At 38.0% G+C, this 25,446-nt stretch overlaps 1 protein-coding gene across 2 annotated transcripts; it reads right to left on the reverse strand.

Annotated features, from left to right (window-relative positions):
• Positions 1-5,095: 5,095 nt before the first annotated feature.
• Positions 5,096-25,250, reverse strand: LOC113230139 (DNA ligase 4-like). 2 transcript variants are annotated; one of them, XM_026463923.1, is made up of 15 exons: positions 24,840-25,245; positions 22,107-22,292; positions 21,180-21,489; positions 19,705-19,880; positions 19,123-19,293; positions 17,235-17,430; positions 16,358-16,571; positions 14,411-14,537; positions 13,646-13,766; positions 12,612-12,805; positions 11,031-11,168; positions 9,809-10,076; positions 8,526-8,797; positions 7,908-7,982; positions 5,097-6,536 (listed from the first exon to the last, which is right to left on the reverse strand). In XM_026463923.1, exons 2-15 carry the CDS (start codon positions 22,272-22,274, stop codon positions 6,192-6,194), a joined length of 2,775 nt encoding a protein of 924 aa, XP_026319708.1. In that variant the 5' UTR covers positions 22,275-22,292; positions 24,840-25,245; the 3' UTR covers positions 5,097-6,191. The 2 variants fall into 2 exon arrangements, with proteins under 2 accessions (XP_026319709.1, XP_026319708.1); XM_026463924.1 differs by lacking the exon at positions 22,107-22,292 and having other exon boundaries at positions 5,096-6,536; positions 23,331-25,250.
• Between the last annotated feature and the right edge of the window lie 196 nt (positions 25,251-25,446).

A 25,446-nucleotide genomic window follows, 5' to 3' on the forward strand; every position in this document is an offset into this window, starting at 1 on the left:
AATTACACCCAGGTAAATAACTTCCCTTATCGTCGGTTTAATGACACTGCTATTTACAAAAGGATAAAACTACTTAATTCTATGTACGGTAAGGATGCTGGTGAAATTACAGGCACACGGGACTTTTCAACTTACGTCTTAGGGTGATGGGCGCAGTGGTACTGCCCCTCAAATCTTTGCGATTTAAAGCTCTGAGTGGCACTGCAACTGTTATGGACAAGCGTGTCACTTACCACCGGGCGTACGTCCCGTCACTTGATATCATAAAAAAATCTGTTTAGTTAAAATTTGTTTAGATACCTAAGTGGGTTGGTGGGTACCTACCTACCTACCCACGATATGTTTAGCAATATGCTTACAGCGTGCATCATTAACATCGAATATAGCACAATGAAAGCCACTGATCCGCAAAATTATAATAAGCGAGCGTGTCTTGTACGCGAAACCTGACTCAGATCGAAACGCACAAAAGTACAGTCACGTATAAAAATGGATACCTAGGTACAAATTATTATCTTATATACCTACCAAAGCTGCCCAGAAGTCTCCGATTAGTAGCCGAATATCACGCGCGATGCTGAGATATACCTACTCCGGCATTGTGTTGAGCTCTGTAGCTCATGACGATGATTTTTAATAACAACAATAGCGGTGTGAGATAAAAAGGTCTGTACCTTATACTTATATTTACTTATTAATGTGTTTTCTTAATATCAAGTGACGGGACGAACAAGTCGTGCGCCTGGTAGTAAGCCACACGCCTGCACACGTTGCAGTGTTACTCAGAGCTTTAAATCATAAAGATCTGGGGGCACCGCCACTGTGCCCGTTACACTACGACATAAGTTAACAAGTCTCATGTGCCTGTAATTTCACCAGTACCTTTACCCTTCACAACCCGAACACCACTGTGACCATTACTGCTTGGTGGTAGAAATAGGTAAGGTGTTGAGATAAATAAACGATTTCGTTTTATTACTACATCAACCAAAGTTAACGAGGGTTATAACCATAGTCCACCACAATGCCGGCTTTACTTTTTACAGGCGCAGGATGTGCGGCGCACACGAGCGCACCTGGAAGGCTTTAGGGGGTTCCGTTGCAGGTTGATAGATACTATAGAGTTAAAGTCTCATCGCGTCCATACAAATCGTCTGTGCTAACTAGTGGAGCTAACTCTTGGTGTATTCGATTCGCAAATAACTTTAATTAAAAGAGTTCTTTCTTTAATCAATTTAAATTAGGAAGTTTTATTCGATTCGTAGTAGTTTAGGACTGACTTGAAAAATGTATTTAAAGTGTTATACCTATAAATACAATTTTAAGTAAACCTCGTTTTGAATATCTGTAACATACAGTGTGGAAAAAATAAATGGGACATATGCTTAAGACAGCTAGTGAAGGAACATTCTTTATATTTCTTTTCGTAATTCATATTAAATAATTGCATATTGAATTCAATGAAATTGAATTGAGCTGTTTTCCACTTCGTGACCTTGAGATGACAAAGAATATATATATTTTTTTAATTATGATTTATTTTCCAACGTAAGCTCCTTTTAACTCTACACACACTGACGAACGATATTCCAACTTCTTCAACCCATCAATCAAAACTTGTCAATAGACAAGATGTTCTGATTGCAGATGAGAAACGGAATTCTCGAAATTTCGTTTCTTCCATCTTCAAAAAGTGTGTAAGGAGTTCTAAATTAAGAAATAAAAATCCATTAATATTGAAGTCGCATATTTATCAAACCGCCCTCGTATAAAGGAACGACCATTATTTAGAATAAATGAATAAAAGGATAGAGTTATTCCTCAATAAGGACCAAAGCAGCGTGCCAATAGGTACAGTACCTTACAAATTTAGTTACGAGAGAAATACCTACAATTAATCACACTAAACGCGTCGTAATACACAGTTACGCATGAGCTCTCTTTTAAGTCAAGCATCACTGGATTGTGATTATCAAAGTATGATCTACACGTCAATTGGACGACAGGCCTTCATCGCTTTCTATCGATTGCGTGTCTGACAATCACGCACAAAATACGGTTAAAGATGAGCTATTACCTTAAATCAGTCCATATGAGCATTGTAGTCTTAGGATTTGAAAAGTCAGCTCTAAAATACTCTACACTTTTTTGTTTGCCTGTACATTTAAAGAAACACAGCTATGAATCTTTGTTGAAGCGAATTGAACAGTACGGCTTTGTTTTAACATAATTTGCGTTAAATAAGGCATTATATGTACCGTACACAGTCAATTCGGTAGTCAATTAAAATATAAGGACATCAGTTGGAGAAACCTGTGCACATGAGTGGGATGTATTCGTAGGATCTACGATACGTCGTTCTGATACGCTACAACGTGGAATAAAGACATGAAAAACCTATTTTCGCGATAATACAATTCAGATAAACATGGAAGGAGCCACGTCGATTCTATTTTTTTATGATACTAAGCGAAAAAGTCGTGTGCCTGATATCAAGTGACACGCCTATCCACAGCAGTTGCAGTGCTACTGAGAGCTTAAAGCGCTGTGCAAACGTGTGCCTTGTGTTGGATCCAAGCAACGGGCAACTAGAAGCGAATATTCTATTTTCATACAATTAATATGAGATCGACACAATTGCCCCGGTTGTAGCAACCTCAATGTATGAAAATGAAATTTTCGCTTCTAGTTCCCGGTTTTTTGTATCCATCGAGTATGTATCCAGAACAGAGACAAAATGAGGGCCATCCATCCCTGGCAACTCATCAGGCAAATGAGCCTTATATCACTTTTAAATATCAACTCTCGTTTTGCGCTGAAATCACAAATTGGAAAGCTGAAATAGTACAGCGCCAACAACTGACCTGTGTGTACGTCTCCGTATATTCAAAAAATAAATTCTGTATTTATTGCAACAAAGATTTTCTAACTATGGGGGGCTGTTCCATTCGGTGGTGAGGGAAAAACAGTAAAACATCTAATTACAAAATAAACTGAATCACATTTCATCCGTAATTAAATATGTAATTTTTAAATTTTCGTCCATTATTGCAAAGCTCTAGTTAAACTGGTCGTTTGAAGTGAAACAATTGACGACACCCGTCAATTGTTTCGAATTTAGGCTGGCCTATCGGAGCGCAGTTGTCACCGTAATGATTTGTCAGAATAGGGTTGAAACCTTAGAGGATGGAAAAAAATAAAAGCCATAGTCTAAGGTTGAAACAAATTAAATGACATTACGTCTTTATTTTCACCCAAGATAACACTATGGCTTTACACAACGGTGATAAGACCTATGATTAGTTACGGTGCGATAGCCTGGTGGCCACGAACCAAGCTGACGACTGCAACTGACAAGTTGGACAAATTCCAAAGGCTAGCATGCATGGCGACGACCGGCTGCATGAGGACAACTCCAACTGCGGCGCTCGAAGCGATGCTGGACCTGCGACCCCTCCCACTGTTTATCAGACAGGAAGCGGCGTCAACAGCAGTGCGACTAAAGAGAGCCGGCCTTTGGAAGCACATGAGGACCCCACATACAGAAATCCTTTACAAGATAGTCAAAGAGGAACCGCTACTGGAGGCGACTGTGGATAGGATCCCAAAACAATACATTTTTGACAAAAAATACAGGATACAATTGTTTGAAGATCCCAACGAAGGACTAAACCTCAGAGAGGTCCGCGTATTCACTGACGGATCAAAAACAAACGCAGGAACAGGTACTGGGGTGTTCTCAGAAGACCTCAACATCAGAATATCAACACCGCTTGGTGACCACAACACAGTATTCCAGGCTGAATGTATGGGTATCAAGTTGGCAGCAGAAGCAATAATAGCGAGAAGAGTAAAGAATCACTCCATTCGAATACTCTCCGACAGCATGTCAGTACTTCAAGCGCTGAGCAGCTATGACATTAACTCAGGGCTTATATATGAATGCCATCAAGCACTCATGGAGGTATGTACACACAACCACGTAATTCTACAGTGGATTAAAGGACACAGCGGCTCACGTGGCAACGACGCAGCAGACGAACTAGCTAGAAAAAGGGTCGGAGACGGATGCTGTAGGGCCAGAACCCATAGTGGCCCTCCCCAACCAATGGTCAAGAACAACTATACTCAAAGGTACAAAATACATATAGACAACCCTTACGGTTTGTAGACAGGCTAGGGAAGCATTCCCAACGCTCAACGCCAGTCTATCTCGTAAATTAATCAAACTTGAAAGACAAGAGCTGCGCACTTTATCTGCCGCTCTAACGGGTCATGGTCCATACAATAAACACCTTTTCAATTTAGGTATCACGGACAGTCCTCTATGCAGAGCGTGCATGGAGGGGGAGGAAACGGCCGCACACATCCTACTAGAGTGCTCCGGTGTGGCCAACTACAGGGCAAAGTACCTTGGAGTGCCGAGGTCGCTCCCCGAAGTCTTCAGAAAACCGAAGAGGCTGCTGAGATTCCTGGAGGAGCTTGGGTGGCACGAGTAGGACTCTGCACCCACCACACGCAAAATAGGCGCCTCGACGTCGAGTTGCGGAAACTAGCCCGTTGCACCAATACCAATACCAATACGTCTTTATTCCTGGTTATATACTCGATGCTTGTATCCAACAAGGCACACGTCTGCACGGCGCCTTAAATTGCAAATATTTTTGGACACTATGCGCGTATCAGCTTGAGACACAAGTTGACAAATCCCATTGTATGTGCCTGTAATAGTAGCAATAGAGCTCCCTGCGAAAGGCTTCGTCCAGGGAAGTACCGCAACCTTATATATTTCTGCCGCCAAGTAGTAATGTTCACATTTGTTGTCCGCGTTCCGGTTTTAAAGGTTAATGGTGCTGGTGCAATTACAGGCACATGAGACCTAATTCTTTTCTTAAATATAAGAATGCAATTCTTTGATTAATAAGCATGCTAAGAGCATGCTTCTTAATTAAGGAATTCATTTTTAGTATAACTAAAACGGAACAAGGACGCATTAAAACAAAATATAATTTTAAAACTTATTTATTCAACTTGTTCAAATATCTTTAGAAAAATATTAAATGTAGATAATATAAATATTATGCGTATTAAATATAACTCACATTTAAAGTTATTATTGCTTTGATTACGGTTAATTACACTTCATGTTAAAGTAATTTTAATCATTGTGTTTATCCCTTCGTCAGTTAAATTTGGCGAGTAAGCGTCGATATTACAAAATAAGTATCGATAATAAAAAGTAACGATAGATTAGGAAAGCATAAATTTTCATTTGGTACAAAATTTCATACCCTTCTAAAACGTATGAAAATAACCATACTCACGGACCAGAGATGGGCGAGCGCCGCGCTTTGTTATAACCCATTAATGCCCGAAATCGAGGGCAAAAACTATTCATAAATAAATATTTGAAAATCGAGTTCAAGTGTAATGATTCGTCGGCTTATTGCAAGAAGTCATTAATTGCCAAATTTTATATGGCAATTTAATGACTTTTTGCGATATATTACTGCAATATATATTACAAAATGTTTCTTGCTTTACGAGTACACATTTCGCCTTTCTATTGAATCAATTCGCTTGAAAATCGCATTGAAATGAATCTATACAAAAACTGGTTATCGTATGCACTTGAATTGATTTTCATAAAAATCAAACTGTAATGTGCATCTCTAGTAGTGACAGTTCACAGGATTGTAAGTTGAGGTATTGTGTGGAGTTGTCTCTTTTTCGTCTATAAAATATTTTTTTCATTCAAATTTGTAATAAGTTTGGAATTATACCAAATTTCGTATTAACCGTTATTGCCTACGATTTTGAGCAGAAATGGGTACCCGGGGCATTGGATAAAAATTCGGTTAAAACCCGGGCGGATTTATTGGGTTTTAACCCACTGCTTATCTCTGTCATGGACACATTTATAAGGTTAATTATGAAAACTACATTTATCATATTAACCATTTATCATATTAACCATTGGCCATATCCAGAACATTAACAAAAGACGATTGAAGTCACTGTTTTTTAAAATTAAACGTTCTGGAATATATGGGCAGTGGTCCATAGGAACATGTCCATGAGTGTATTTAATATCGTTACTAAACCGCTCGACTTTAAGAACAAGCCCACACCCAATTTCGCAGAAATAAAAAAGGTCTACTCTATCATAGATAAATTATACTTTCTTGTGTTCATAGGCTATCATTATTTAAAAGAAAATCCCTTTCAGGAACTAATTTTTCTTGAGTCAAACATTCCGCTACCCAGGCTTCAGAAACAATTAAAGGCCCAACTTTATCCTTCCATTCATCCAAATTTACCTGTTTATTATCTGATACAACCACATGAGTTAACTTTTTCGATTCTAAACTGTCGGTAGTAGTAGCACCGTACATTTTGGCTCGTAATTCTAGTACGCTACCTTTGCGTGTAAAATGTATGACGCAAGGGCGTAAGTAAGAAAATGGGTTGTGGTCACCAAATAGTTCTTTGTCTATGTTTAGCATTTCTTGCCTTGTTAAGTATATTGCTGGAGTCTAGAACAGAAAAATGATAAATTTATTATTAACATTCTGCAACTTTAAGATATCAAAAACTCATTACGATATCGACGGTGGAAATTTGATATGTCGTAACGCAAGGAAAAATTACCTTACAACAAAATGTCTCCTAGGACATTTCAAATTTTCACCGTTGATATAAGGGTAATAGTTTCGTCGATGTATCGAATTTTGAAATGTCGTTTTCAAATGCACCATATTTAGCTTCGACTAAAAATTACTTCAACACAAGAGTAATGGAGTAGCCTTTCTCGTAGATATTAATTAATTTTTATATATATTATTATGTCGAATTGTATACAAATTCACTTAAAGATAATAATAAAGAGTTGAGCAGATACATACATACAAATATTACTACAAATGTAGAATGTAGAAAATAAGAGTGCAGGTACTATAAGAAATGTACCGACATTCCAACTAAACGTAAACTCAAATATCCGTAATTCCGAAAACCGCTTTATAATAAAAGCGTTAACGCTTTCGAGTAATTTTGATGCTTTTCACAAAGACAAAATTAGCTTCTGTTTTGTAATCTTCCTTAAAAAATACATTTGACATTATGAAAATTCGAGCTAACGTTATTACGGGCAAATGTATTTTCTGACTTCTGATAGGTATTTCCAAGCCGTATATTGCTAACGTTCAATAAAAAAATAATTTTAAAAATATGATTAAAATCAAAGCAACTCTATAGTTTCTTTGTTCTAAATATTTCAATCGCTTTTGGTTCGAACAATTGAAAATGACCAAGAAGTTTACATAAGCTTCTTGAAACTGACGTAATGGGTCTCTTTCCATCTTTTGCGCACGCAATGTGTAGAAAAAGGACAGTTTGTTGTGTGCTTTTGTAATTTATATTTACAATTCATATAAATATAAATTAAATACTATAAAACTGTACAAAAAACACTTTTAAATGAGAACTATGATAATACAATATATTCGTTTAGTGAAAATATGATACAAAATCCTGCACACTTTACTGCAGTAATTTTCACAAGTTATTATTATTCGTACTGCATAATTGACAACCACGTTGTCAGTCGAACAAACGAAGACTGTTGCGCGATTGACGCCCTGTATGCGATTTTAACGCCCTACAGGTGCGGACACTTTTTAGCGCGCACTCGACGTCCATGTATTGGTAGGTCAATGCATTAAATAAATAATGCTTAGCATTCATGTAATAACATATATATAAGTTATTGAAAGTGACACATTTTTGGTTATCTGAAAACGACCCTCCCATTGATTTTATTTGTAATAGTAACAAAGTATTAATAAAATTAAAAGAAAATTCAACATCTATTAAATGTTCTTCTTAAAAAAAACCAAGAAAATTACCTTAACGTAATCGTTTATGTTTGGATCGTTAAAGATGTCCTTCGCCGTCTCTTGGTTTAAATTTATTTCTGGTTCCTGTAATTGAATAACGTTATCACCGTACATAGTCACTTGACATTGACGAAATAATCGATTATTTCTATGGAGCCATAACATTCAAAAGAAGAAGATATAGGTAGTAAATACAGAGTGGTAGTCGTTAAATTCAGATAGACGTAGAGATTCCGTATTTGTCGCAACAAGTTTTAATTTCATATAATGCATTTTGCCTGTGATTTCACCAGCACCCTTACCCTTCGAAACCGGAACGCAGTAATGCTGACATTACTGCTTGGCGGCAGAAATAGGTAAGATGACCTGGACGAACTCTTTCACAAGAAGCTTTACAACTACTATCTTGAGAAATGTATTGTATACGGAAAGGCATATACGCAATCCGGACACACTCAAGTAAAAAAATAATTTAGCCCATAGGAAAAGTAAATTTACATTTGAAAACGTCATTTTTTAAGCTACTGCACATTCACTGTACTGACCTCCCTGAGAACGATCAAGAAACTCTAGGGGTTGCCCTTTTCAAATAAACTTAAATGCTGTGCTTTGGAATTTGTCACTTACCGGGGGATTCATCTTCCTAAAACATTTCTTCAGGGTTTGCTCATCTGTATCTTCTCTATAACTATCCCCGAATTGATCATATTCTCTACTCAACTTTAATCTTGTAGATTTCTTTATTGACAACATGTCGCAAGGACGCAGAGAACAAGGTGTATCAGAGTTTGGCAATGACCGTAACCAAGTAGTGGTGGTAATGTCAATTTCTTGAGCCGCAATAAGTTTGCGCACTCGTGGGGTCAGGCGGCCGACTATACCGCACCATGTGTCGCGACCTGTTTAAAATAACTACTTTAAATTTTCATTGAATTGATATTTAATTATTTTTTGTGAAATTACTCCACTAGTTTGTTATAATTATTAATACAACATCGAACACTGAAAAATAAAATCCTCACGAATTTTTCTACGAACTTGTTGTCGGATCTTTGTATTTGATTCAACGACTTATAACTATTTTATTTTGCGATCCAGAGCGCAACATCGCCATCAACCCGTTTATACGTCTCACTGTTGAGCAAGGTTCTCCTCTCAGGCGAGGGTTTAGGCAATGTGAGTTGGGGACTTTAGACGTTTTCCGAGGGTTGTGAACCTTCTTCGATGTGTCATGACAGTGGCGCTGCAAACTGCGCTTTTAAATATTGAATGAAAATTACAAGTCGTCAGAACACGTCACTGTAGCGCTTCTATAAGCGTTTAATTTGAAGGCGCTCTAATACATAATACATTTTGTAATCGTATGGAGAGACATTGACTTACGGTTTCCGTGCTCATCTTGGTATATGAAATAATCTTCATACGTACGAGGAAAAACATGAAAACGTCCACAGTCGACCTTCACCACTCTCTCCATTAGAAAACCGTGTGGGAATCATCATTATCTACACAATTTATACGTCTCACAGCTGAGCACGGGTCTCCTCTCAGGCGAGGGTTTATACTTTCTCAAAGTGGAGCCTCGGAAATACTAGGCGGCAATAGGGGCGTCGGAGGCAATTGGGGGACGTTGATGCTGTCCAGGGAGTGCTACCGCATTTGAAAATAAACCTGAATTATCTATATAAACTACACTACAAAAGATATGTAATTATTTTCGTTGTGATTTTTTTGTGTTAAGTTAATATACAAATACGTGTTTTCAATTACTTTTTGTAGTGGTGGGCGTTTAAATTTTTTATCTTGCCTGAATGGGCGGTGAGCCGAAAAGTTTGGGAACCTTTGTGGATGAACCTATACTCAGGCTATACGAATACAGTATACAAATCTATTCAACAAAAATAACTCACCGACATTTACAACGTGTGTTCCACTATGTGACAGCACGATTTTCAATAGCTCCTGTTTACTACACTCTTCATCAGCGGACAATATACAGACTTCTCTCCCTTCCAATGCTTTGGAAACCACTTGAATGTCTTCCACGGGCTTTGTACGGAATTCCTCTGGTACTTTGACGTCTTTGGCTGCGCGTTTACGCGGTGTCTTTATACCAAAGTCATCTAATTGATCTTCGTTCACTCGTTTGGTGCTAAGTTTTACGACTGGATCCTTAGTCTGGTAAATTTAAGCATAAGAATATTTATTACGTAACAAATAAATTTAGTATCTGAGTTACACATAAAAAATGAAACTATTTCGTCGGTTACATTCGTAAGCCTCGTAACCTTAATGTGAACGTTTGATTAGGCACATAAAACAGAATTACTAGACATCATTTACAGGACATGTGCATGGTACATCGTCGACCTCATCGTGACTTCCCATCAGGTGAGATGGAGGTCAAATACAATGCAGTACTTTTATATATAAAAAAACCTCGATATCAAGTTACAATTCTACACAGACCTCGATAAATCTAGTAAGCAAAAACGAAATTAAGGCATATAAGGCCAATTTAACACTACAATTTAAGGAGTTCATTGATTTTTTATTTTTTTATTATACACTTCAACTGACGGGATAAGCAAGTTATGCGCCTGGTGGTAAGCGATACGCCTACCCGTAACAATTGCAGTGACACTCAGAATTTTAAATCGGAAAGACCTGAGGGGCTCTATTATTGCACCCTGAGACATAAAGTTAACAAGTCGCATGTGCCTGTAATTACACCAACACCCTTAGGGCGCATTTATTCGGCACGAATTTCATCGAGCTCACGCCGCGCAATGACCGCGTGCATCTAACTGTCATGGCAAAGTACACTCTATTTATTTAGCTTTACGTTTTAACTTGAATGAGCGTCTCGGGCGCACGGGCGAAGCTGGCTTGTCTTTGGTCTACGCGACGACCGCGCGAAAACTTTCGCGTTGTGTAATCGGAACGCATTAATGTTCACATTACTGCTTGGCGGCAGAAATAGTATGGTGGCAGTACTTTCCCGGACGAACTCAAAATTCATTGTGCTCAACAAACTCTAATGTAAATCTCACTAGCTCTTATATAAAAGATAGGTGTGTTAATGTTCATAAATTCTGAAATAAAATGTATAATTCTGAGTTTATAACTTACAGCAGATAGTGCATTGAATGCGTCCAGGGTGATGACGTCATTGACTGGTTTGTCGTCACGGATCCGGATGACACGCGGGAACCGCAGGGTGTACTCGGCCCCATGATTATTGCTGCGAATCAACTCTGTTGCTCGCACCTGTATAGGTTAAGTACAATATTAGTATAGGAGACAATACAAACGAAAGGACTTGGAACCTAACCGCGTAACGCAAAAACTATTATTCTTTTCTTACCGACAACTAAAGAGACTGATGAACTTGGTTTAGTTTGCGTTTGCCGGAATAGATCTTATACATTTTTAAACTTTCGTCGTTGTTCACTCCGATTTGTGTATAAAGACAATAAAAAACCGTTGCTGTGTTAAGAAACGTTTAGCTGATGATAATAAGTTCATGGAATCCTGCAAGCTTTAAACATTTTTGCAAAAAAGGATTACGTCCGAGTGTTTTAGAATAGGTGGAAATAATTGGATGCAACAATAAGAGATTTATAATAAATGAACTGTAGAATGTTGCGTTATCACCTTTATAGTGGGTAGGTCTTTTCAAATTATAACTATGATGGTAGTGGAGTACAAATATGGCCAACCGTTCTAAAAGCGGCTTCCCATGGCCCCTAATATCACAGACCACGCGCCACAGGCCTATAGGTACTTTAATGATGGATGATGGATGATGGATAATGGATGGATGGATGGCTCTCTTCCCACGGCACGTCGGCGCGAAGTCGGCAGTGTCACAGGCCATGGGAAGCCAACATAGGCGACCTCCCAACACCCCCTCCTCTTCAAGCGTAGCAAGTTCTCCCATAGAAACAAGGTGAGATTGTACACGGCTTGAATCCGGCCAATAATGACTTACGCCAGTGTCGTATTCGCACAGGCGAATCCCATCCACATCTACCACTTGCAGCCTATCCAAACGTTGACGTCCATGACCTGACCACTAACAGTAGGCAAATATTTCAGTGGCAACGAATTTTTATTTAGCCCTTTACATCCTAAGCTCACATCAAACTCTACCGACAAGTACCTAATATTCATACAATATGTAGTGATGGGACGAATTGACATTCGAATTCGGTAAAAGGTTTACCTAAACGAATATTTGGCCGAATTATTTGGTATGATTCGACGCGCTTTGTCCTGAATTAGAAAATTCTGCGGTCTTTTTAAGTCAAATCAAGTATGGTTTTACAGATTTTTTATGAATAAAATATGTGTTTTATCTTTTTCAAGGACTGATTGGTGTTGAACCTTATTTAAAAGAAATAAACGATGTATGTTATATAGCTATAATTTTTACTTCGTCAGTGACTCACTCTTTGTACAATATTTGAGTTAAATGATATAATTTTTAATAAGTATGTTCGGCGGAAAGTTCGACATTTTTACCAAATAGTCGGGCGAATAACATTTTTCTGTAAACATGCCGAACGTGCCGAGTACCGAACATAAAGCGAATATTCGGCACACCACTAATAAAAAAGATATCAGCTTTTGAAAGCTGAATAACATCAGTCTTATACAACAAAAATGTCCGATGCGGGAGTTAGTAAGGAGTGGAATGACACACATTACCTGTAAAGCAATAGAATGTTCAGGCAAAATCCAATAATCTGGTTTCGTCTTGTTGAAAACAAGGTGTGCAGGAGCAGGTGTGCTCCGAGAAGATACCCATGTCTTTTGTAAATGTGTACACACTTTCTCGCGTTCCTCATACGTGAAGCCAGTTGCTACTTGTCCAACGCACACCCACCGGTGGGGTAGTGCCCCTGATAATAAACAAACATTAGGTCGGTGAGATGATCCATCTGAGAGAGTCACCACACATACCGAAGCGCAGTCGGCTTTAGCTTGTCAAAAGTAGCTTTACGCCCACTTTAGCAGTGTCACGACATGCAAACCGAATCGACCGTAATGTCCTAAATTATGCCCACGAGCTTTTTCATTACTGTGAATTCAAATTCTGCAGTATTTTTAGAATTTGGAAATTATTTATTTTATATCTAATACACTGTGGCTGTATGCGTCTGTGCCTTTTATAACATTTTAGGTCGAGTTGTATTATCTATGGAAGAATTGCCGGCATTTTGATTAAAAAAACCACAAAACCCGCCATTTGCAAAATCCGTAAATATTGTGTTGTGAAGAGACATTTATTCATACAAGAAATAAACTATCGTTGTATCTATTTCCTCGCAAATCTGATTAAAAACATTGTATGAAGCACGGGCGGTAAAAATTACAAACTCGAATTATTAAAGCCCTCGTTGGTAGTTTCTTATTTATTCCGCCCTTAATACACAATGTATGTACTATTTCAGCACATAAGATTTTTTTTCATTCTCCCTATTTTATATAATTGTTTCCATAGACTGGACTCAAACTAGGGAATTCCCTGTACTATGAATACAAAGAAAAATAACGAAATGAACTCTGGGGCACATCCCAGAACCAATTTTGTAAAGGTCATTTCCCAAATTGGTCCTACCAGGAATCGAACCCTGTACCTCCGCATCCAGCGCTCATAGTGTTAAATCGTTAGGTCACTGAGGTCGTCAAACTTACTTACTTACTATATACCTATATTAATTTAAAAAATAAAGACTCACCATCAGCTACTACATCAGCGCAGGCAACGTAAAAGGTCTTTGCACGTCCATGCTTCTTTTGCTCCGCGTTATCAGCACCGATTATAACGAGATCCAAGTCACTCATCGTGCTATCCGTATACTAGGGTATAATAATAAGTAAGCGGCGTTATTTAATTCTACACTTTGTTTATCTTTCAAAATGACAAAGAGTTATTAAGGCATTACGTAGATAACTTTTCTATAAGACAACAACTATCCAAAATTCGCTAAAATATTGCTTGGTTAATAGTTTGTATGTTGACATCGTTGAGAGGAAGGAAGCAAAATCTTAGTACCGGCATTCTAACCGCGTAAGACGAAAGACAAGCGGAGTTGCTATTTTGTCTTTCCAGCTCAGCGTTGCCGTTTAGGTAAACCACTATTTCTGTCACAGTGGGCAGTACTGTCAAGTATCTTACACCATCTTACTGTCTTTCGTATTAAGCAGTCTATCGGTCACTCAAGTTAATTTCCTTCTTATAGCAGGTATATAAACATTACTACATAAAGTTGCGGTAAACTGCTAGATGTAAGAGTGAATTTATAAGTAATTGCATTAATTGCAATAGTCTATAAACACCAAGTGTTTTGACGCAATCGCGTTTGCATCGCTGCTAAAAGTAGACGTATGTAACAGCTCTAAACGTCACAAGATCGGTCACTGTGGCGATCTTTGTGGGAAATCTATGTCCTGAAGTGAATGTCTTTCGTCTGAAATGATAATAACAATGAAATTTTACTTACCTCCGGTTTGATTTTGTACCACCCAGCATTACGTCGATTTGGAATGTAATATGATTCTGTGTCTTTGACGACGATACCTTCTTCTTGATCTTCAATGGCTTTGTTCAGCGCGTCTAATATATCGGCGCTGTAAATTCAATACTCAGTGAAACATGTATAAATATACATAAACACCAGATCAGTATATATTGTCTATGAAGCATGTTCATATTTTAAAATTAATTAATTAATTATGGGCAACGTACACCGATCTAGGTAGATCACTACACTTATCGACATGAAATCGCATAAACCGGCCAGAAAACGTTTTATATCTATGTAATAGAGCGAAAGAGAAGTTATGGGTTTCGAATACGCAATCCGAGCGGAAGCGGCCGTGTTAATAAGTGTGATGTTTCCACGAGGCAACAACAGACAGTTCACAAAAATTTCATATAAGTAAGGCTCAATTTATAATGCGACGCGCATGCTCGAGAATGTTCGCGCATTCGACTTCAAATGTGTGTTTGACACAGTGTTAGAAACTTTATAAAAATGTGTATATTTTAATTAAGATTTATACATTTATCTAATCCATAGTTCCCCAAAGTGGTTTCTACCGCCCCCCAGTGGACGCTGAAGAGTCCTGTTCGACCCTCAGGTTAGCATTGGCTTTCACCCGTATACCTATACTCCATAATATCGGCAGACTTTGTGGAGTAATGAAGCCGTGACACGTATAACAACATCGTCGGTATCGCAAGACGCAGCAAATGATTAGGGCCAGACGGGGCGGTGCCACTAAGGTTACGGCTGGTGTACTTCTTCCTTTCCACCTTTTTGAAACCGTCCTCGTCGCACTGTTCCAACTCTTCTCGGTGGTACTGATGATACATTTCCAGAGATGAGTATCCGTTTCATTTTCTTCCCCTTTGTTGGTAATTGCCTGGGTTGTGGTAGTGGAGCACTGGATCGGTTAGCAGCGGCAACAGCAGCGTAGTCACGTTGAGGGGTCAACATGCTTACGCGTTACCTCTCTTAGGGACGTGATGTCCTTCAGCAGCCTGTGACGTCGACGTGGTCGAACGTGGCAGGGGACAGTATGTGTAGCTCCTTCGCCACGAAAGCAGGCACGTTTTCTGGGTTCGTCTCCTTTAACAACGTGATGATGTCCTGGAGACTCTTCGCTCCTTCATCCCTCCGGCGAAGTGGCATCTGCTCAGCCTTCCCAAGCATACTGAAAAGCAGCGCCTTGCCACTGTAAATCTCCTCTTCCTTGAAATTTGATTTGCAGACCTGCACGATGCTGATCTCGTCCATATTGTCGACGGCGTATTGGATGAACGTCAGCAGTTCATTGGCTATGAGTTGCTGGGAACCCATAGTCATTTACGCGCAGCGGCTATTGCCGCGCGGGTCGCGAATTATGATAAATCTTATTGTGTAGGAGCACGTCCGAATCCGACAGTGCACCGCACCGCACTATTGCAATCTACTGCTGAACATTGGCCTCTGCTTGTGGCAACATCCATCTGCTGGATGCAACCCTTCGGAGATCGTCAGTCCATCTGGCCAGAGGACCTACATTACGTTTGCCGAGCTGTGGTCTTCACTAAAGAATTCGTTTCCCTCATCGGTTATCGATTCTTCGACAGATATGGCTAGCCCATCTAATCCATTCCCTTTGTAAATCATAGCACTTACTAAATAGATTTATAGCAGAAGAAACAACAACGCTGCTAATTCAAATTAAAATCATTTATTTCGGAATATTACATCCATATTATTATTATACAAAATTAATTAAATATTAAATAAATATATTAATACCTGGACCTTCGCCTCATAGCGAAACATTATAGTAATTGGAAATTTTTACAACACCAACGTTACATAAATGTCGACAGTATTGAAGAATCAATATTTTTTATTTACAATATTTTTTTATATAATGTACTTCATACTGACCTGTTTTTAACGATAGCTCGTTCACTATGTTGTATGACTCCGGGTATATCCTTGAACATAGTGTCGAGGATCTTCAGTCTTTTGCTAAGCGGAAGTCCGCCCTTGTCTTCGGGGCCTACTAGAGATTGTCCGTTGTAATACAATACGTCGAAAACGCAGAAACAAGGTCGATGTTTTGAATTCTCCGTCAGCTTTTTTACGTCGAATGCCTGCCCTAAAAATATCACCTTACTATATTAAAACATAGAATTTAATGAACTTCACTTAAGTAAAACCAAACACTCAAAATTGAGCTTATAGTATAGGTAATACATACTTTACAATTCAAAATATACCAACATGGATGAGCATACAGGGTGTAATCGTTAAGTGTACCCAGGCGATTATTCATAAATATAAGAGACATCAAAGAGCTTTAAACTGATATCGAAAGTTACCTAATGAATAAATCGATATCAAAAACTTTTTAAAAATAAACCTAGAAATATCCAAAATTGCAACATCAAACGCTCCCAAACATTTAATAATGACATTCCCAGAGACGCTTTAGTTTTCCTACTGTAATAGGTAACAATAAGTTAATAGATGACAAAACTAATACAAATAAAGTAACAAAAATATCTTTTGATTGAATAAAAATATAATGGTATAGTCAATTATTTGGTCAAGTGTGAGTTGTCCATAAAATGAACAAAATTTGCAAATTTTTTTTAGTGTGGATCGATTCAGTTTCATGTAAGAATAATTTCATTGTACGGAACGAAAAAAAACCGAACACTAAAAGTGGGTCAGCGTGAGTGGAAAGTGAAAGTGACATCATTCATACATACGGTCACGGATGTCCCTAATAAATTGTTATTGATCAGCAAATACATACCTTTTGATCCAAAATCCTGATGTTGTTTGTGCCACCCCATCATTTCGCCGTCTAACACGAAGTTGTTTACGCTGGCACTAAAGCAGTTCTTTAAATGAGGGGTTAGCATGCCTGAATCAAAAGTTTTGCCAAAGTTGTCCGCGTACTTAAAACCTCTCCGTGAAAAATACTCAAATACAGCGTTTTCCATGTGCACCTAGAACCAATTACCTGAATTTTGGAATATCTAAATGTCATTACATATTCCACGAAAAATTTGAAAAGTAAATTAACTCAGTAGTTCAATTATTCCAATTTAATTAGATGATTTATCGAGTTCTGTGTAAAGATTCGTCTTCATACTTTTAGGATATTTTCATAGTGTCGTATTCTAGAACTCTACTCAATGCTCAAGTCAGGATATGAGCAGATTTGAGTATGATTTCAAGCACTGGAAATACGACCCCAATGGCAAGGACTTGAGTATGATTTTCAGTGCTCACTGCAATACTCAAGTCCTGACTTGAGTATTGAGTAGAGTTCTGGAATACGACCCTCAGATTTCTAAATGTTCGATCAAGCAGAGTAATTGTCAACAATCCACGGAAGAAAAAAACAAACAGAATAGCTTTAAGCCTCGATTATTATAAGAACCGCTATTGTCAAAACACACTATTAAAATGTTAAACACTACGAAATCTTGATAATGATTGGTCGTAGTTTCTAATTTCAAAAGATGTACCCAATTCTGGACTGTTAATACAATTTATACTTTACCCAGTTTGCATATCGTTGACAGTTCAATAGGTATCTATTATTGCAATTTACGTTTTGATTTTATATTGAAATTTTATTTAATGAGCTGCCATCTATCGGCAATAGCTGAAAGATGACGAACGATTAACGCCTACTAAAGTTCTCCAAAAAAATCTATTACAATAATCCAATTCAATTTAATTCAAATCTTTATTTCGGATAAAATATCCATATAGTGTTAGTAACAAAATACCTACAAACTATGTTAATATAAATCCTCTAAACATTGACGTGACCCGTACCCATTGATATAACATGGGCCCATCGTTCTTAGCCACTGTACGATGGCCATTGGCGCTGCCTCGCACTCTGCGCATTAGGGACGCTACCCGCTTCCGCAAAATGCTACTAAAGCAGTCCACTCGCGCCTCAGTAGCGCGGCAACCTCAACAGCATCTGAGAGCGTCATTATACTCGAAGCACAAGGCGCGATACGCTTTCTGTATATACTTGACCCACAAGCTGCACGTGTAAAAAGATTGGCAAGAACAGAAAATGGAAAATGTATGCGATGATATGAAACATCAACAAGGATAATATTAAAGGTACGGCTATAATTTTTGCACTCCAAAGTAGCAAAATAAAGCATTTTTCTACGATTTTCGAGGTTTCGCACGAGATAATTGACACGAACGTAACGTACAAAGCGAAGGACTTAGCACAAATATGCGGAACCCCCCGAACTGTTGGCACGCGTGACTCGCCCACTAAGCACTTCTACTGTATTTATTATTCTGTGGTGAGACCCCACCACACAAAAAGGGTTTTTATTCCGTATTTATAATACACCTTTCCAATTGTCCCTTTAGCACAAGTATGGGGAACCCCCCGAACTGTTGGGCACGCGTGGCTTGCCCACTAAGCACTTCTACTGTGTTTCTTATTCTGTGGTGAGTCCCCACCACACAAAAAGGATTTTTATTCCGGATTTTTAATTATTTTTTTTATATATAATTATAATACACCTTTCCAATTATCCCTGCTGACCTAGTACGGACAACGGCACATCAGACTACACATTTTTGTTTGAAAATCGCGTCCAGTGCAACGGAACAAGACACGTCAATGTGTAGCTTGATGAAAACCAACGAACCTGAAATCTTTCCCCATCGAACTTCATTTCGATCTGATAAGTCCGTCCTTGCGGTAAACTGGACACGTGCTGTACATTTAGTCGTTCAGACAGCATAGGGCTGATGGCGAAGAACAATTTCACACCAAGTTCTAACGGGCGAGTGTCACCGTCTTGTAACTCTTCGCATACCTGTTAGATTAGGCACCACATTTTCTACAGTTAAATTTATTATACACGAGGATGGAATATTGCTACTAAAAATCGTTAAAGGACAAAACGAATTGCCACTTTTTTTTAAGGGATTGTATTAAGTAACAAATTATTTTGATAAGAGTAGGTAGGTAAAAGATAGTAGACAATAATAGCGATGGGTCCAAACTGTAAGGGCCAAAGTAATTTGATCATTTTCACTTTTTTTGTGGAAAATGCTTCATTTCATTGTAAATAAGGTAAGAAAAACAAGGAGATCTTGAAAACATACCAGATTGAAAGTTTGGAAGCCTCTCCTGTAAAATTGTGACTTTGCGCTTTGGCCCTTACACAAAGAACCTATCGAAAATATAAATGGATGATAGATAAATAAGTAAGTAATAAAATAACCTTTGCAAGATTCCCGCAGTTGTCAAAGTTTGTAGGCGCGTCCGGGTTAAAACAAGCCAAAATCCGATTTAAGCCGATCCCCAATTTTAAATCCTTGAGTACGATGCGAAGGAACCATTTCATTTGCTCTGCACTTATGTTGTTTATCACGTATCTGAACGCTTCGTCTAAAGCCTCTTTAAAAACATAATGGAAATAATTAACATTGACCTACTGTGCCACATGCGACCAGATTTTGTACTTGATACCTCGTGAGTAGTACACCTAGGTACAATACAGTACTACCTACTCTACATGTTGTTTAATATGTCCATTTTTTTATGATACTATGATAAGCGACACGCCTGTCCATAGGAGTTGCAGTGCCACTGCCCGTCACCCTGAGACAAAGTTTTTTTTGTAATATCAAGTAACGGGACGAACAAGTCGTGCGCCTGTTGGTAACCTACACACCTGTCCATAACAGTTGCAGTGCCACTCAGAGCTTGAAATCGCAAAGTTCTGAGGAGCACTGTCATTGCGCTCGTCACCCTGAGACATAAGTTGACAAGTTCCATGTGTCTGTAATTTCATCACCCTTCAAAACCGGTACGCAGTAATGCTCATACAGTGTTGGGCGTTAATCAATTAAATTTCAATCAGAAATTGTATCAGATTAAAAAATCAATTCAATTGAAATCAATTTCAATCAAAAATTGCAATTGATTTTAATTGCAATTGATTTCAATTGAATTGATTTTAATTGCAATTAAATTAATTGCAATATTTTTTTTTAGTTGTTCTAAGAAACAATTAAAACTAACAATTAAAACCGAAAGTACCTAATAAAAGTGTCATTACGAATATGGGTTAGGGGGTGGGTTAGGAGGTCGGTTAGGTGGTCGGTTGGGGAGTCCGTTGGAGGGTCGGTTGGGGCTCGGTTGGTGGGCCGGTTGGGGGGCCGTTTGGAGGGCTGGCTGGGGGGCTGGTTGGGGGCGGTCAGGAATGAGTTACCGATCCCCTAACCAACCCACCCACACACCCGCTCACCCACCTACTCACCAACCCACTCAACCGCTCACCCACCTACTCAGCCACCCCCAAATGTATAAATTTATTGTAATTGTCAGTTTTAATTGTTAATCAAAAACATTGAAAAGATTGGAAATTGATTAATTGTTAATTGTAGAAATACGCGATTAACGAGTGATCAATTGTTAATTGCTGTTTCGCAATTGACAATTAATTATTTGTCAATCTTGAATTGCCAGAACAATTAAATTTTGCCCAACACTGTGCTCACATTACTGCTTAGCGGCAGAAATAGGTAGTGGCAGTATTTCGCTGGACGAATTTTTTCACAAGGAGCTCTACTGCTACGAACATTTATATATCAATGTGGCAAATTTCTCAGAAAATATTGTTAGCTAGTATCGTCACACCAATAACTAACCACAGTTTGCTCAGAACCAATGAAAAGCAGATACCATACTTACGCGCCTTGTTTCCAGTTTCAGCTGCAGCAATCTTGTCAAGAATGTTATTGATGTCTCCTACAGTGAGAGTACCAGAATTTGTGCCCATTCTATTCTTCAACACATAATACGCAACGTGACCAAAGTCACCTCCATGTGAATTATTCACAGTGCGAAAGTTCGACAACTTCGTGGCATCGTTTGATAGTTTAGATAATGACAATACTTTTATAAGTAACTGTCCAAGTTTCTTTTCTTTCAAGTTATATGCACTTCTTTCTCGTTCTTTGTCAGGTAGGAGCAACCTCAGTAAAGGGTAAAAGGTAGAGCTCTGGAAACAGAAACGTTGCTCATGCATCTACCTACTGCGGCCCTAATACATTTTACTCCATTACCTTCACTATTAATAATTTACTTCAGCTCTAAATATTTTACCAATTTGTTGTATCATAGGATATGTAACAAAGAACAAATGTAGTCGTTCTTATCAATATAAATGATCTATGAGTTATCCGTTATTTTTAGTTAATATGTCTGAGAGTCGTATTCCAGAACTCTACTCAATGCTCAAGTCAGGATCTGAGTATGATTTCAAGCACTGGAAATACGGCCGTAATGGCAGGGACTTGAGTATGATTTCTAGTGCTGTGAATCATACTCAAGTCCTGACTTGAGCATTGAGTAGAGTTCTAGAATACGACCCTGAGGGTGGTATTCCAGAACTCTACTCAATGCTCAAGTCAGACTTGAGTATGATTTAAGCACTGGAAATACGACCATAAAGCCAACGACTTGAGTATGGTTTCTAGTGCTATAAATCATACTCAAGACCTGACTTAAGCATTGAGTAGAGTTCTGGAATACGACCCTGAGTCTCACAGTGGTTTTCTATTTAAAATAAATGATCTGTACTAAATTGTTGGTATTTTTACGAATACATTGCCATACCTTCTTTCCAGAAATTTCTGCTATTTTAATTCTCAAGTTATTAAAAAAACTTGTAAGAACTTTTTCTTTTTCCGGTTTTGCCTTTTTGTTTTGTATATTCTCTAAGAGAATACAAAATTCGGCGAATGAGACATTGTTTGCTGGTATTATCACTTCATCAGATGCCATTGTTTACTCTGTACATACCTAAAACAAAATAATGGTGAAAATAATATGGTTTAATCTAAAAATTCAAACACATTATCATGTTTTAATATTTTATTTACACATTCATATTACAAGATATTTTAGTATGTATTTCCTAGCCATTTCAGGAGAATGGTCTTTGTACAGTAGGTGCAAGTTATACGCAATTTCCTTTGTTAAGTTAATAGAACCATGTTGAGGACAATGCATGATTGGTTCACAAGATAATGCTCTTTCATAGTACTCTATTGCTAAATTATTTATACAAAGCATTTGATAGGCCCTTCCCAAATTGTAATTAGTTTCCTGATCGCATTTCCTCAAATTTTGATAAGTCAATAGATAAGAGATTCCTTGCAGTATCAAGTTGTTATGTTTGTCAACTGTTCTTTGAGCTGCCATGACCAGTATTGTGATAGCAATCAAAAGTGCAGACAATGGCTCCCGATGTTGATCATGGTACTCCAAGAAATATTTTAGACCAACAAGATATCTTCCCGAATTTAAGAAGTTATTCCCTAGAAATAAACTTTTCACGACATATTGTTCTCTCTGAAACAGTCTTGTCAAAAATTTTATGTGCGAGTTTTCCTCTATAAAATGAGTAACTAAATTCAGTAAATTCCAACACCTATTACTTGGATTTTTTACAGTTATTTCTTTTATAAGTCTGAAGGCATTTTGGTAATCCTTTGCAAGAAGGCATGCTTGTAAACAATCAAATTCAATGTCTAAACGATGTGATGTTAGGCTTTTTGACATCATTGCTCCATAGGACAATCTCTGCATGGTAAAATATTGTTTATGTTCACATGCCACTCCCAATAGTTCTTTATAGAAATCCCATTCTTTGAATGGCGTCAACTTGAACGTCTCCTCTTCATCAAAATGAATGTCATCTTCATGGTATGTATTCTCTCCTCTAGAAATTCTAAAGTTATGAAGAAGATCCATTCCTCCTTTCAAAATAAAAGCAATTTTTAATTCTTCCTGATGTCTATACTTTACAAATGTTCTTGAAAGTAAAGCTTCTCCTACTTTAAGATACTTGAGCACCTTTCCATATTTTCTTAATGCAGTACATTCTTCATAAAGCAGTGCTGCACTGACAACAAACTTAGGATTTTGATGCAAGATATCTAATGCTTCATCAATGCAGCCCTTTTTCTCAAGTATAGAAAATAGTTTTCTACGAGCTGCTGGATGTTGTGGTGCATGTTTTAATACTTTATAATAAGATTCTATAGCATCATTCTCTCTGTCCAAGTTATAAAGACATTCTGCATGTTTTAACCACACAGCTCCCAAGTCAAAAACATTATTTTTCACCAAAGGTTCAAGTAATCTCATAGACAATTCATGCTGTCCAACTGAAGACAAGGCTTCTTCAATGTCCATATATAAATCTCCAGCCTTTTCCACATCATTTTGTAAGAAATCATTCAACAATGTCTCTACTAAACTATAGGAACCCAAATGAATAAAGCATATTATTATCTTACTCTTTAAATCTATAGGCAAATCTTTTGGCATGGAACATTGCAAATAATTTGTTTGCTCCTCTATTGCACCCTCAGCATTTTCCACAGTTTGTATTTCAGCTTCAATGTCCAATCCCACATTAGATATAAATACTTCTATACATGTTTGATATTGCTTTCTGGCCATAAGTAGCTCTAGGAATATATTGGTATCTTCTAAGTTAAACTGTGTTGGACATTTCTTGTATGCCGCAGCCATAACTTCTAGAGCTCTTTCTATCTCCTGATTGTTATGATATAATGTTGTTGCTAGTCTAGTATAGTTCATAATGGTCTCCCATGCACTTGCAGGCATGGAAGTCACAATTTTGTGATAACATTTGACACGGGTAACATTTAAAGTGCTTAAAGGATATTTTATGTCTTCTAGAGTCTTTAACAGCTCCAATCTTTTTAAATGCATATCTAAATTTTGAGGATCCGCTTTTATAGCCTGCGAGTAACATACCATTTCCTGTTTTACATCATTCTTTTCTTTCAGCAAGGCAGCAAGTCTCAGCCATTCATTGGCGTCAGACGGGCTCAAATGTGCAGCCAGTAACGAGAACTGTAAAGACTTTTCTTGGTCATGTTCATAAATCTGGGCCAATGTTTGGTAAGGCTCTGGTGCTGTTGGAACTTGTTTAATGATTTCATGGCACATTTTTTCCGCCATTTCCACATCTCCCCTAGCAAATCGTAAGTTAGCTTCGCCCATAAGGCCAAGCAAGGCGGCTGAGAGGCGTGGGCATTTGCGGCGCCTCATCGCTCCCTTGTCGATCGGCTGAACCGATAGTTGGAGCTCATCATCACTCTTGTTACTATCATCCAAATCTTCATCTTCATCTTGGCTGTACCATTCGTTAGAGTACTCAGAGAAAGACATCTCACCACTTAAAAATTTATTCGTCAACTCATTTTCCAATTCCATACTCTCGGAATTATTGTTAGATGAGCCTGGTATACCCAGTGAGAATCTATCCATGTTACAGTATTTCGAAATAGATAGAAGAAAAAGTCTACTTACTGCTCAAGATCTTTGTGAGTATAATATTTTCCCAGGGGGTAACTCGCTAACTTATTCTCCACACAACTGTATAAGATTTTAGTAGGTACACAAAATCTACAAATTGCTTGCTTACGAGTTGTAGAGAAAATTGATATGACAAATTTTATCTGTAGATTTAGAACGAGTATGAAGTTGTGGAGGTAGTGCCAAATGAAAGTTTTTAGGGAGATTTGTTCTTGGCTTTTCAAGTTTTCACCGTACTATATCGACTATATCTTTCTAATTTGTGGTTTTCACGGTTTGCATTAGATTAAGACGTTTATTCAAGGCTTTCAATTTCAACTTCAACTTCAACTTTTGTGTCTATGGCTCCGTCGTTTTGCGCGACGATTTTGCCCGATCGAGGACGAACGAGGAGAGGAATGGATTAGCATTTCCTTCATTTTTTTTCCATGCTATAAATCTTAGGGTCATATTCCAGAACTCTACTCAATGCTCAAATCAGGACTTGAGTATGGTTTAAAGCACTCGAAATCATACTCAAGTCCCTGCTATTAGGGTCTTATTTCCAGTGCAATGTGTTGCCAGTGCAATCCTGACTTGAGCATTGAGTAATGTTCTAGAA

This window comes from Hyposmocoma kahamanoa, unplaced genomic scaffold (assembly GCF_003589595.1).
Source record: "Hyposmocoma kahamanoa isolate Upper Pololo Valley unplaced genomic scaffold, ASM358959v1 63, whole genome shotgun sequence".
In the NCBI taxonomy this organism is placed as follows: Eukaryota; Metazoa; Arthropoda; class Insecta; order Lepidoptera; family Cosmopterigidae; genus Hyposmocoma; species Hyposmocoma kahamanoa.

Coding starts and splice junctions, on each gene's coding strand:
- LOC113230139 (XM_026463924.1), bottom strand. CDS start 24,797: ATGGATAGATTCTCACTGGGTATACCAGGCTCATCTAACAATAATTCC. Junction 13,767..14,410: donor GGTACAAAATCAAACCGGAG/GTAAGTAAAATT, acceptor ATTATACCCTAG/TATACGGATAGCACGATGAG. Junction 11,169..12,611: donor AACATTCTATTGCTTTACAG/GTAATGTGTGTC, acceptor TAACCTATACAG/GTGCGAGCAACAGAGTTGAT.